The sequence below is a fragment of the Hyla sarda genome, chromosome 2 (genome assembly GCF_029499605.1).
Source record: "Hyla sarda isolate aHylSar1 chromosome 2, aHylSar1.hap1, whole genome shotgun sequence".
NCBI classification, from domain to species: domain Eukaryota; kingdom Metazoa; phylum Chordata; class Amphibia; order Anura; family Hylidae; genus Hyla; species Hyla sarda.
The window spans coordinates 467,081,155-467,096,154 of NC_079190.1; the positions used below are offsets into that span (position 1 = coordinate 467,081,155).

At 44.9% G+C, this 15,000-nt stretch overlaps 1 protein-coding gene across 1 annotated transcript in view; it reads left to right on the forward strand.

Annotated features, from left to right (window-relative positions):
* The window catches only part of JAM2 (junctional adhesion molecule 2), a 120,403-nt gene that overhangs the window by 86,268 nt on the left and 19,135 nt on the right, over positions 1-15,000 (forward strand). Inside the window, exon 5 of the mRNA XM_056559439.1 lies at positions 11,144-11,334. Coding sequence (XP_056415414.1) covers positions 11,144-11,334 — 191 coding nt within the window. The remainder of the gene's footprint in view (positions 1-11,143; positions 11,335-15,000) is intronic.

Consider the following 15,000-nt stretch of genomic DNA (forward strand, 5'->3'; position numbering starts at 1 on the left):
CTTCTATCCTCCTTCTTCCTCCTCCTCCTCCTCCTCTTCTTCCTCCTCCTGTTCTTCCTCCTTCTTCCTCCTCCTCTTCTTCTTCTTCCTCCTCCTCTTCTTCTTCCTCCTCCTCTTCTTCTTCCTCCTCCTCCTCCTCCTCTCCGTCTTCCTCCTCCTCCTCCTCCTCCTCCTCCTCCTCTTCTTCCTCCTCTTCCTCCTCCTCCTCCTCCTCCTCCTCCTCCTCCTCTCTTCCTTCTTCTTTCTCTCTTCCTCCTCTTCCTCCTCTTCCTCCTCTTCCTCCTCTTCCTCTCTCTTCTCTTCTTCCTCTTCTTCCTCTTCTTCCTCTTCTTCCTCTTCCTCCTCTTCTTCCTCTTCTCCTCCTCCTCCTCTTCTTCCTCTTCCTCCTCCTCCTCCTCCTCCTCCTCCTCCTCTTCTTCTTCTTCTTCTTCTTCTTCTTCTTCTTCTTCTTCTTCTTCCTCCTCTTCTTCTTCCTCCTCCTCCTCCTCCTCCTCCTCTTCTCTTCCGCCTCCTCTTCTTCTTCCGCCTCCTCTTCTTCTTCCGCCTCCTCTTCTTCCTTCTCTTCCTTCTCTTCTCTTCTTCCTCTTCCTCCTCCATCCAGTTTTTTTTTCTTAACATGAACTTTTATCTAGTGTACCTTATACATTGAATCCTCTCCAAAATATCAAATTTGAGAAGACCACCTCCTTATCCAGACCAGCTTTTCTGTGATAGATTTTAAGTTTATTATGCAATCTTTGAGAAAACCGCCCACCTAAAAAACAACCTTTTGTGCTAATAGGCATGGTGGACAGGAGTTTCTCTGTATAACATAATCTGAAATGCTATGCTAGAAACTTAAAAGAGCTGAATGTCCTCAGATAACACTGCCATGAAGTGATCATGTTGGAAAAGTGCAGCCAAAAATTCCTCCAACAGCTGAAGACGACTACTGCCTAGTACTACTTCTATTAACTACTACAACATGGGGTGCACTTACTTATTTTACTTCTTTGTCATGGAACTGAAAATTATTTTCAGTTTGTTGACTAGGTTATAATACAGCTTTTCTTGAGTTCTGATGAGTAAATCTGCCTAGTAATGCAGAAAGATGTCTAGTTCAACCTGTATTAAAGAACAGTGCCACTCTTGTGAGGTGGCCTAGTACGGGAGGTGTTACCCTGTGCTCCTGCTGTCCTGTCAGGCAGCCTCCTTCAGTGTCCCCAAGGCCCTCTGCACTTGTTTCCGCATTGTAAATATGTTTTACCATGTAAAGTGTTATAAAAGGTAATGTTGCTGTAAGAGTTATACCATGTGATATGTCATGTGATTGTTACCCAGGAGGTACCAGTGACCAGGTGATCCCAAGAGTGATCTATGGGATCCCTGCTAGTCTCCCACATATAAGCCCTGGGTGGAGCTTCTCTCTCTTAGCTCTTTGCTCTCTGCTCTTCTGCTAAGCTGAGGTCCAGTGCAGTCGTGCCTAGTGTGTGTGTCCGGAGTGTTGGAGGCCTCAAAGTCAAGTCCTGCAGCCACCATCAAGTCATGTAAGCTAAAGTCAAAGCTTTATGAGTAAAGTCAGTCCCTGTCATCTGTCAAGTTAGCGTGGTCTGCATTCAATTGTCCAGTCCTACTACAAGTCCCAGCAAGCCCTTAATGTTTCTGCGTCACTGGTCACCTCCTTGGGCCCTGGCTGAACTGTATAGACTTTACCATCTGTCTACCATCAGTAAAGCTACCGTTGTCCGTAACTTGGCGTTGGAGTCTTCATTGCCCCTATGCCTAGCCCAGGATCCAGCGGTATACCATCGGGTGGTTATAGGCTAAACCAAGTCCTGGCATCACGAATACAAGGGGCTAATGCCATCTTCCCCTAGGGTAACAACATCTGCTCTGCACCACAGACCTCGCTACCACACTTATCTATAGGCTGTGTTTGGTATTGCAGCTCAGCCTCCTTTTTTATAGAAATCATTGCTTATAAAACAAATATCACTCTGTGTCCCCATAACACCCACATCATAATCCTGTCTGGCTGAAGGACAGGCTAAGGTTCTGAATTTAGGGCGGGACTAGCACTCCCCTGTGCTCTCTCCTGTCCTGTGTATCAGACTCCTGTTTGAAAACAGAGAGGAGGGGGTTATAGAGCAGCCTGCAGGGATTGGATGAAGAGAACCAACACTGCACAGCAAACTCAGGGAGAAAGTGAGTCCATGGTGAGTGAGGGCAGGCTCAGTGCTTGCCTGGGACACACCCCTTTCTGAGCAGTGGATGTCAGAATGAGTGAACAGTAGAACAGAGGGATTTGTGAGCCAAATACAGAAGCTAGACACATAAAAAAGACCTGTAAAGAATCTGCATGAACTAGTGAGTGACATATAAAAGCATAATTTCTTTCTGTGATATGACAGGTACGCTTTAACACATTTTGCTCAGATAAATTATTAGAGCAGTGTTTCCCAACCAGGGTGCCTCCAGCTGTTGCAAATGTACAACTCCAGCATGCCTGGACAGCCAAAGGCTGTCCAGGCATGCTGGGAGTTGTAGTTTTGCAACAGCTGGAGGCTCCCTGATTGGGAAACACTGCATTAGAGGGGTCATCCTACTGGGATAAATGTGTATTTTCTGAAATGCTTTCAAAATGTCCCCCTTACTCTTTCTAAGGTTTTTCTGTCCGTTGCTGAGTAAGGACAGTGTGTATGTCTGCACGGTCATAGCGCCGATAGATATTGGCGGCGTTCGCGGCAACGAATCCCAGATGGTCCCTACAGACAAACCTTTCTGCTATAGCAGTGTGTAATATGCGTTATAAGGTTTATAGTTAAAGGATCAGAGTACAGAGTGTTCTGCCACCAAAACCATTGTGTTCCTCCTATTTTTACATGACAGAATACAACTGCGCGGCTCCGTCTGACCGTGAAAGGTTTTTAAAGCTTTTTCTCAACTTTAAAATATGTGAAATCTAATCTGGTTCTATTCTTCAGGTTGGCAATTTTCCCTTTTGGTTCTTATCCAGCCAAAATAAGAAAATGGAAAAGGAAAAAGATTTTTTTTTTTCCCCATTAATCTCCTTTTTAACATCTTGGACCAGTTAATATAATCATTCCTGTAAATGGCTCTTACGGTTGTGTGCAAATTTTCTTGTCTTTCCAGCTGTGGAGAAACTACAACTTCCATCATGTCCTGTGAGACACTGTCGGTATAAGCCATTTCAGACCTTTAAAGGGGTACTCCGGCGCTAAGACATCTTATCTCCTATCCAAAGGATAGGGGATAAGATGCCTGATCGCGGGGGTCCTGCCGCTGGGGACCCCCGTGATCTTTGACGCAGCACCCCGTTAGAATCAGTCCCAAGAGCACGTTCGTGGCCGCGCCCCTGTGTGACGTCATGGCCGTGCCCCTGTGTGACATCACGCTCCGCCGCTTGAATGCAAGCCTATGTGAGGGGGGCGTGACAGCTGGGCTCCCCCGTATCTGTGTTCTATGCATAATCCTTAATTACCTATGTTATCTATTATAATGTACATATATTGTTATACACCTTATTATCTTAAGTAATGTTGCTAAGTGTTGTAACCATGGAACATACCAGTGAGCATGTGACATAGAGTCACCTATGGCACCCCTCCCTCATATAAACCCTGGGAGGGCCTAGTTCAGTCTTTTATGCTCTTCTCTACTGTGTACAGCAAGGTCAAGTACAGAGAGAGTGTCTGGTGTCCTAAGGAGGCCTAAAGCCTACCACGCAGCCACGGATACACAAGTCTACTACACAGGTGAAAGTGAAAACCTGGTAAGCTACAAACCAGGTGAAGTCAGTCTAGTCAGTCTCAGTCAAGTCAGTCCAAGTCAATCTTTCTCAAGTCAGCGTGGCCCTGCATAAAATTGTCCCAGCAAACCCTGTGGTCTCTTAAGTCACTGGTCACCTCCGTGGGCCTAGCCAAGCTGTTCGGGCGGATACTCAGTGCCCCGTCTCTTTTGATCTTTTGGGTTTTTTTGGCTGGCAGGGTGGAGGTGGAATGTTTGGATGATTATGAAGTGTCCTTGTTCCGTTTGGCTTTCTCTAGTGTTCTTTGGTGCCTTCCGAGTGTCTGAATTAGTGGCGCGTAGTCGGGCTGTGGATTGTGGTTTGTTGTTTGGAGATGTGCTGAGAGAGGAGGAAATGTTGTGCCGGATCAGGCGGTCGAAGACTGATCAAGCAGGGAGAGGATGTTTGGTAGTATTGGGAGAGTTGTCTGGCTCAGTGGTGTATCCGGTCCGGTGTTTACGGAATTTTTTAGTGGTGAGGCCAGAGGTTCAGGGTTCATTGTTGGTCCATAGGGACGGGTCCTCCTTGTCCCGTTTTCAGTTCGAGGCTGTTTTTTGGAAGTGTCTGGTGGGGGTTGGTCCCGGGGGATTATAGTTCCCACTCCCACGCGGTGGAGATTGGGGGCCGATCGCATACGGCGGATTTGGCGGTGGGAGTCGGATCGGTTCCGACTGTACGTGCATCTTCATCTTCTTTAGGTGAGTTGAGGGGCTAGAAAAATAGAAATTCACAGCACTGGTAAAACGTCCATTTTATTCGTCCTTATTAAAATCCATAGAAAGCCAAACAAGGTGCAAGTCCATGTGGTGAGGTCGTCACCTCCCCCTCTCTGACGCATTTCCGCCCTACCGGGCCTTAGTCATAGATACAGAGTTGAGGGGCTGTTTTATGGGTTGAGGTTGTGAGTTTGGTGGTGGATGTGGTGGCTTGAATTCTGTTCTTTGCCTTTGTGTTTTTTCAGATTCCACCCCCCCCCCTCCCCCCGTGTTTGGTCTGGATTGTTGGACATTCGTATGTCCGAAGGGGAGCACATCGGGCTGCAGTGAGGCCGAATGGTTGTCAGTTGGGGTTTGACAGATCTTTTGCTGTGCTGAGGTGGATTGGTGTGGGGGGCATGTTGTGGAACCAGTTGTTGCGGGAAGTTCAATTTCATGCTGGGCTTGATTGCCTCCTCATGTGCTTGTGGTGCATGCGGGGGGTACACGATATGGGTTTGCGCCCATCCCGGGAGATCATTAGGGATATTAAGATGAATCCGCTCCGTCTGAGGAGGGTGTTGGTATGTGGGTGGTTGCCATTAAGGTATGGGTTACCCTAGGTACACATCTAAAATCGCTCCAGTCATGGGCATTTCACTGGTAAAACCCCTGTGTTACTAAAGTGTATACACTGACTGGCTGTCTGATAGCGCCCCCTACAGTACAGGGTGGTACTTCATGTTCTTTAATACTTTTCACCTGTGCCAGGGTTAGCTGCTCCTTTGGACACCAGGTATGGATGGCTTAATTTTACTTTCTTGGGACACTGTGTGCACTGTACAGGACCCTGAAGAAGCCCCTTCCTCAACATAGGCCGTGATTCTTCTTTAATCCTGACCTTTTCCTATTTTTGGATGACATTTTGAGCTTCAGAACCAATTACCAGGTTTCCATAGAGTTATGATCTCCACATACAATGGTTGTCCTGGAACCAATTCATATTGTAACTTGAGGGACCACTGTATACGTTATAGCTTTGGCTCGGGACACAAGATAAGTAATATAATGTATTTGCAAAGTTACTCAGCTTCATATGTAAATTGCTTCTATATGTAAGCAGCCACATGCTGTCCAAAGGGGAACATGACCGAAACCGCCTGACAAGGCTAAATTCAATTATTGTTGTCAACCAACAATCTGCTTCTTGTACGGCGTCCCTTACTCACGCTGAAGAGCTCTTCATTACATAATGGAAATGCTGGCAGGTGATGCAGGAAGGAAATCACCAACCTTCCTTCCTTCCAAGATGAATTGCACAATACCTAACATAAAAAGTAATGGAAACCAGTAAAGAAATAGTGGGGGGATCGGTGCACTTTAAATCAACTGAGGCAGCCATATTACGGCATATGGTAGTATTTATGAAGATCACCGTCCACAGATGTAGTATTTACTAGGATCAACAGACATGCTCCAGTATATATGTCTGAAGACCTATTTTATGGGGAGGTCAAATTAATCTGAAACATTTGCTTATGTAAAGAAAACCTTCTTGGCCTCAAATTAAAATATGTAGCAGCCCCCCTCCCCTTCCCCTATCGTGAACGGGGTCCCGGCACTCCGCGCGTCCTGGATCTGCAGATGCACTACATCCTATACTCAGGTATCTCCATCACTTCCATAGAAATGAATGGATGACGTGCTGTCTGCATCTCCGAAAAAGGACTTGAGAGCCAAGGTCAGGAAATCGCGAGGGAATTGCCATGAGACACTTATTGTCTATCCTGTGTGACCAGTTAGCGTCAAAACTGTATGATAACCCTTAGGGACCGATGAAAAAACAAGGGACCTTTCTTTTGTGTTTCAGAGCTGCTTTGTCGGTCTCGGTGCAAAATCTTGAAAAAAAACTTTATAGAATCAAACAATACATTTCTAGGGAAAACTAAAAAGGCACTGAGGCTGGATTCACACCACAGAATTTCCGACTGGAATTCCGCTTAGGAATTTAGCTCAGAAATTCCGGTGCAGCAGAATCCCCATTGGCAATGGGATTCTGCCGCACAGGGCACTCAACAGAATTTCAGCGGCGGCCACTGAAATTCTAGCTGAACCCACTCCGCAGACATTGCTGGCCGCATTCAGAATCTCCGGCCTGAGATTCTCAGTGTGAACCCTACCTAAGCCGGGGCTTTCTTGTTCGGAAATCTGGGTAATTTATTTATTTATTTTGCAAAAATATGTGATAGCCTGGGGGATGTAGGGTATGGGAAGTGTAGCTGTGCGGTTATTAAAGGGTGCTTGTTAACCCTTGCTATTCGTGACGCCAGAGTGGGGGCTCCTCAGTAACGCTTTTCCTACCGCTGCCCTTCCCAGAAACGATAGGGAGGTAGATAATAATAGATTGTCCACAACCGGAGAGTTTTCTGTAACAGGATTAACTTTTACTGAAGATTTTCTGTAAGCTTCAATAACATAACCGTCTCTTAGCATAACAACGGCTTTCTCTAGAGATTGACAATGGTTGGGACTTTAGCATTTAGGATCTTTCAGTACTGTGCGTTGTTCCACTGGAAATAGGGGATTTAGTTGCGGTCCAGTAGTCACGCTAGCATTAGCGGGGATTTAGATTTGAACTCGCGGTTTTGGTTCTGCTGAGGCCGGTAGGTGGTTAGGCCTAGCGTGTCTTTGAAAGTTGCGTAGCACCGTCCTGTTAGTCCAGCATCCAAGAGAGCAGCAACCCAAGAGAGCGATAATTGGACGCAGCTCCCTTATATGAGCAGGGGCTGGACTAATGCTAATTGGTCCAATACTGATGTCAATCATCTTTACAGAGATTTGTGGGTAACACGTGACCCAAGGACCTCCTAAGGTCCTACAACATACCATAGAGGTTACTAGCATGGTCACATGACCGAAGGTCCTGAGACGCTGAACAAGGTAAGTACTATACATTACTGTAGAACATATATAATTATTAAATATATACATTTATGATTATCAAACATAGACTTGAGGAGAGGCGACTAGGGGCTGTCCCACCTGAGGGACCCTACCTGAACGTAGTTACTCTGACTTTGGGGACCTCTACACTAGGTATGGTATGCAATACTGTACCGGGACACCACAATTTTTATAGCCATATTTGGATTTGTTATACAGCCTTGGTATTTTTAGGGAGACTGGTGGCAAAACTACAACTCCCAGCATGCCCGGACAGCCGCTGGCTGTCCGGGCATGATGGGAAGTATAGTTTTGCAACATCTAGAGGGCCACAGTTTGGAGACCACGGCTGTAAGTGCTGTTAGTGGTCACTAAAGTGAAGATTTGACTGTTTGCTTTATTTTGCCTTTTATCTATTGTTTTTCCAGTGCACAGTTAATATGAGGCTCGGAGTAAATACTTCTGCTGCCAGCTGCTTGTTCAGGAAACCGTTCTCTAAAAATACAAGGGCAGACTTTATTATAAATCTAAACATACCAGGCTGATGAATGCTCCATCGCGGGGAGGCTGCGGAGACATCACGGGGTCGGCCTTCATTCATCTTCTTCATCTTTTTATAAATGTTATTTTTCAGGTGAACAAATATTTTCTTTTCCGAGCTCCATCCCGAGCTAAAAATGTACCCGCGATAAATGATAGCATGACAGGAAACGGTTTCAGTGCTGGACGTTGGCATCAAGTTCGGCTTTGCATCACAAAGCTTAGGTTTACATCTATCAAGCTTGTAGATATATTCTTTATAATACAGCAAGAAGGTTTTCATTTCTTGAGTTACAAGCTGTATTGCTTTCCTTTTTGTCTAGATTTTGTGCTTGAGTTCTTCTGGAATAGAGACTGTTATTCCAACAAACTTTGCCTAGATCAACAGTACAAGCGAGTATAAGGCTGGGTTCACACCACGTTTTTCAAATACGATAACCGTATACGGTTTTCCACAAAAAAAACGTATATGACCGTATCCGAAACCGTATGCATAGAGAATGCATTGTAAACCGTATTCCAAATGTTGTGTACGGTTGCATCCGTTTTGCCTCGGATACGGTTTTGCCGATTTTTCAACCGTAGACAAAAACGCTGTCGACCACGTTTTTGCCTCCGGTTGGAAAACCGTATGAGAACCGTATGCGTTTCTTTTAACATTGTTGTCTCTGAGAACCATACACAGAATTTCAGAATACGGTTGCACACTGTTTTTCTAATCCGTTTTTGGAGTTGACACATGCGCAGATTGGAATTTCAATAGAACAATAGTAACTTTATTAAATTGCTGGAAAACTAATTCCAACAAAATAGCAAAACGGTTGGCAAAAACTGATGCAAACGGATAGAACCGTACGGGGAAAAAAAGTATACGTTTTAATTTGGAGTCATACGGTTGTATACGGTTGCATACGGTTTTTGCCATACGTTTTTTAGCGGAAAACCGTATACGGTAACCGTATTTGAAAAACGTGGTGTGAACCCAACCTAAGAAATGTTGTAGTACTTTTCTCATATTCTGTGCAGACACTGATCCAGACAGACAATGCTGTAAGGTAAGCTTGTAAGTAAGGCGTAACTGTAATTTCAGGTGACTTTTCAAGATAAGCTGCCCTGTGTGTGTACATGAGGAGCAGCACTATCTCTGACCATTATTTAACCTGCTCTGCAGGCTTTATCTCTAATTTACAGTTCTCCCAGAGCTGTAGGTTTCCTCCTCTCCCCTCCATAGTCTTGTGTGGTGAGCCACGGGGTGTGATGAGGTGTATGGGGCAGATGTTGTAGCCCAGGGGCAGATGGTATTAACCCCTAAATGTTCGTGATGCCAGGGCGTGGTTTTACTGAGTAGTGTTGCTTGCGAATATTCGCAATGCAAATTTTATTCCCGAATATCGCATATTCGTGAATTCGCGAATATAGCACTATACATTCGTAATTACGAATATTCGTTTTTTTTTTTCACAGTACACATCACAGTGATCATCCCTCTCTGCTTCCAGCTTGTGTGGTGTAAATAAGGCTCTAATACTACTGTGTGAGACTGGTGTGCAAATTTTCGCATAAGCGAATTTTCGCTTATGCTAATTTTTGTATATGCTAATGTTCGCATATGTTAATTTTCGCATACACGAATTTTCGCATATGCGAAAATAAAACGAGCATATTGCGAATATGCAAATTTAGCGAATATGACGAATATTCCTCCATATATTCGCAAATTCGAATATGGCCTATGCCGCTCAACACTATTACCGAGAACCATCTGAATGGAAGCTCCGCTAGTCCTAGTTAGGCAGGGCAAATAACAGCCCAAGGCCAGGTCAGGGTTAAGGGTAGCTTTACTGAGGTAGACAGGTGGTACAGTCTTTAGTCTTTACAGCTAGGCCAGGATCACAGAGAGGTGACCAGTAACACAGGGGACCTCGCAGCTTGCTGGCACTTGCAGTGACTTTGACAGACTTTAGGACAGCCACGCTGACTACAATAGACTTGACTTGATGGAAGATAGTGACAGCAGACAGAGATGACTTGACTTACAGACTTGTGGCTGTAATTCAGGCTTGAGGCCTCCAGATGTGCTGGGCACTGGCTCTGAGACGTCTGGACTGGACTTGACCTCAGGATCTAAGAGCAAAAGATGCAGATTGTAGTACCTCCCCCTCTTATAAGGGGCTGAACAAGGAGCCCATAGGCTAGCTGCGGGTCATCTGGTCACTTGGTGCTCTCTGGGTAACAAAACATGTGACTTTAACATGTGACAACCATTATCATGTGATCAGTAACCATGTGACCATATCAAAGGTCCTTTACACATAATATACAATTATACAGATTATAGGGGTGCAATGCAGGTGAGCCCTGGGGACGTGCAGGGACTCAAGCTGATAGGACTGTGCGATGCATATCCCATACTGGGACATCACACTTGTATTGCTTATTTTGCAGACACAAGACAAAGCTAGGCTGATTTTCAGAGTGAAATACAGTCTCACTGGAGAGGGGGAGTGGGGTGGGAATAATAAGATATATTACAGTATATCTTATTGGACAATAATGCTTCTTTATCCTGTTATCAAGCTTCTTCCCTTATCCTGTGAGACTGCATTCCACTCAGAAAATCAGCTCAACTTTGTCTTGTGTCTGTAAGACAAGCAGTACAAGTGTATGAAGAGGGGAGGGGGGAGCGCCTACTTTCATCTCTAGGAGAACTGCAAGCTCACCTCTCACAGCGTCCCTTGCTGAATCAGGATCTGCACATAGTTTCCCCCCAGCAGATTCTATCCCCCAAATAATTGTTATCCTCTATCCAATAGTTTCCGAACCAGCGTTCCTCCAGCTGTTGCAAAACTACAACTCCCAGCACATGAGGACAAGAACGTCATTTTTTGCTTTTCCTCTCCCACAATGTTTAGGTAGGAAGTCGGGCAATGCCGGGTACTATGCTAGTATGTAAAAAATATTAGTTTGCCCGGTGTCTTACCACTAACACCCGCATAAATGTGGGAGGAGTTTGAATTGTTTGATATGTTTTTTGTGACGGAAACAGTCTTGGATTTGGGGAATAGATTCCATTTTTAGTGGTTGTCTTCAATGGAAATAAAAATATAAGTGCAGTTACCGCCAGCAGGGTATGTGAAAATATAACTAAAAGTAAGGTCAGTATTTTCTTTCTAAACAGTGGCTCCCAGCGTCCCAGTGTGCGACATTCCTAGCTCCGCCACAAGCGGCAGTGCGGTGGAGCTCAAGTGTCGAGAGAAGGAAGGAAATCCAGCATCGGAGTACAAGTGGTTTCGGAATGGCGTCCCCATAGAACGAAGCGCCAAAACAACCAATTCAACATTTAAAGTGGATAGAAAAACCGGCACTCTGGTAAGTATTACTATCTCCTTTAAAATGTATCTTTCCTCTATTGTGCCTCCAGACGGCCATGTTGCTCAACTTAAAGGGGTACTCCACTGGCCATTGTTCAGAACAGTTAATTCTGAATGCTGTGTGTGCGCTGCCGGGGTCGGCCACGCCCCCTCATGGTCAGGCCATGCCCCCTCAATGCAAGTCTATGGGAGGGCGTGGCTGACCAGTGGAGTACCCCTTTAAAGGGAAACTGTCACCAGAAAGGCAACTTGTAAATGTTTTGCATCTGTAGACTGCCCTAATAATCTGATATTGCTCACAATTATGCAACCTTAACAACCCAATGTGTAGACCTGAGGCCTAGGAAACTTGCCACATATCCCCCTCTGGTGTGTTCCTTAAGTCAGAAGGCAACCCTTCTTAGAATGCGGCCATGGTGGCAATCACCTGCCATGGGTTTGGCCCCCAACACTACAACCAAATGGGAAGTCTTGTCTGGCTAGTATTGCATGGTGGCCCTTGGATTGAATAGCTCTCTCTGTAATACGTAGACAGAAGTAAAGCAGCTCTCAGTTCTGGCTCACAGAGGGGCTCCATAGTGAGGGTTATCCTCCTGTCTGTGATGTCCAGGTGTCTGGAATAAGGTTGTCTTCTTAATGGTGGGAGTTGTAGTTTTACAACATCTTGAAGGCCACAGTTTGAGACCACTGCTTTAAAGGGGTACTCTGTTGGAAAACATTTTTTTTCAATATCAACTGGCTCCAGAAAGGTAAACATATTTGTAAATTACTTCTATTAAAAAATCCTTAATCTTCCAGTACTTATCAGCTGCTGTATACTACAGAGGAAGTTGAGTTGTTGTTTTCTGTCTCACCACAGTGCTCTCTGCTGCCACCTCTGTCCACTTTAGGAACTGTCCACAGTAGGAGCAAATCCCCAGAGGAAACCCCTCCTGCTCTGGACAGTTTCTGACATGGACAGAGGTGTCAGCAGAGAGCACTGTGGTCAGACAGAAAAGAACAACTCAACTACTTCTGGAACATACAGCAGCTGATAAGTACTGGAAGGATTAAGATTTTTTTATTGAAATAATTTTCAAATCTGTTGAACTTTCTGGCACCAGTTCATGTGAAAAAAATAATGTTTTCCACTGGAGTACCTCTTTAAAACATAGTGAAGGAAGTGTCAAGTGACAAAAATCTTGGCAGCTGTCACAACTAAAAACCAGTAAGTTCTCCAGTGAATTCAATACTTCCTTTTGTCTTGATAAATAGTAATCGGACTACAGCATCCTCAATTGAACAATATGGATGACTTAAAGGGGTACTCCCGTGGAAAACTTTTTTTTTTTTTTCAAATCAACTGGTGCCAGAAAGTTAAACAGATTTGTAAATCACTTCTATTAAAAAAATCTTAATCCTTCCAGTACTTTTTAGGGGCTGTATACTAAAGAGAAATCCAAAAAAGAAATGCATTTCCTTTGATGTCATGACCACAGTGCTCTCTGCTGACCTCTGCTGTTCATTTTAGGAACTGTCCAGAGCAGCATATGTTTGCTATGGGGATTTTCTCCTGCTATGGACAGCAGAGGTCAGCAGAGAGCACTGTGGTCATGACATCAGAGGAAATTCATTTCTTTTTTGGTTTTCTCTTTAGTATACAGCCCCTAAAAAGTACTGGAAGGATTAAGATTTTTTTAATAGAAGTGATTTACAAATCTGTTTAACTTTCTGACACCAGTTGATGTAAAAAAAAAAAAAAAAAGTTTTCAACAGGAGTACCCCTTTATGTAAGGCCAAACAAAATTCATATAGAGCAATTACTCTAAATATTGGAGTTTATTCTTGTCCTCCGCCCCCCGGGGATGCCAGGCTAGTTGGGTGAGATAGAACATGCACGGCAACTGGTAAGAACTAAATTAACAACCCAACCTAAAGAGAACATATCATGAGCAACTCACATAACTAGATATATTTATCACATTGCTAGGAAGGTGCTGGAATCGGGATTCATTTCTTATCCTATGCGGCCAAATGCCTCAGCTGAGGCAAGTAAAGTAAAATCCGTCAACGGGATGTTGCATTTCTGCCTGAGAGGGGCCAATTCTGCTTTCATTTTAGCAGAAAGAGTAAATAGGGGTTCTGAGGGTTTATTCAGGATTCTAGAAATTATTCTTTTTTTTTTTTTCATGAAACTGCACCACTCTGGTCCATGCATAATGTTTGATATTGCAGCTGAATGGGGTTGAGTTGCAATACCAGACACAACCATGAACTATAGTGGCGCTGTTTCTAAGGGGAAAAAAAATATGACCCATCCAAAGAGTAGTCTAACTTTTTGGTACTTTTAACGTAAGTGTCCCTGATGCCCAGTTGTGTATATTGTAAATGTACATGTATTACCTGTCAAGAGGAACGTCCCCCCCCCCCCCCCAAGAAGGTTCAGCATTCTCCGGGGCTATGATTTACTGTCGTCTTGAGCCTTTCCCATCTGCCACACAAGATAACAGCTGATCACAGAGCTTGGCTTTTTCTAGTCATCCTTGACAAGTCAGCCCCCCCCCGATGTCGCGCCCATCTCTATGCCCCGCCGTACCTGCATTGGATGCGTCTTCCTATAGCTGTCCGGTCATCTCGGCACAGTCTGAAGATAGCGGGGATGCATTCACCACAAGCATGGCTGGATGTACAGATGGGACGCACACATCATCAGGGGGCTGGCTTGTCAGGGAAGACGAGACGAAGACGAGCACCCTGTGATCAGCTGTTGTCTCCAGCCGCACAGGACGATGGGAAAGGCTCGAGACAACAGAAGAATACTGAACCTTGGGGGATATGAAGCAATAGGAAAAAGTATCCAGCACCAGGAAAGCAGGTAAAATCCTTCTTTTATTGTGGCATCTGTATAAAATGGGTACACAGGAGCGTAGTCGCCGTAGGCGACTACGCTCCTGTGTACCCATTTTATACAGATGCCACAATAAGGACAGATTTTACCTGCTTTCCTGGTGCTGGATACTTTTTCCTATCACTGGTATCTCATAAGAAACCAGTGATCAACGATTCTGCCGCTTGACTACTCATGCCTGGATCTCAGGCACTGAGCAGTCATTCGGTGATCGGACAGCGAGGAGGCAGGTAGGGACCCTCCTCGAGTCCTACAGCTGTTCGGGACGCCGCAATTTCACCGCGGCTATCCCGAACAGCTGAGCTAACCGGCAGTGATTTAGTTTCACTTTAGATGCGGCGTTCAACTTTGAACGCCACGTCTAAAGGGGAAATAGCGCACGGCACCGCGATCAATGCCGCGCGCTATTAGCCACGGCCGGGCCCGACCCGCTATGGCCCCGCGTTACAGAATGGGAACTTTTTATTTTTTATTTAAATCAATTGGTGACAGAAAGTTAAGCAGAATTGTAAATTACTTCTATTAAAAGAATATTAATCCTTCCAGTACTTTTTAGGGGCTGTATACTACAGAGGAAATGCTTTACTTTTTAGATTTCTCTGATGTCATGACCACAGTGCTCTCTGCTGACCTCTGCTGTCCATTTTAGGAACTGTCCAGAGCAGCATTTGTTTGCTATGGAGATTTTCTCCTGCTCTGGACAGTTCCTAAAATGGTCAGCAGAGAGCACTGTGGTCATGGCATCAGAGAAATCTAAAAAGTAAAGCATTTCCTCTG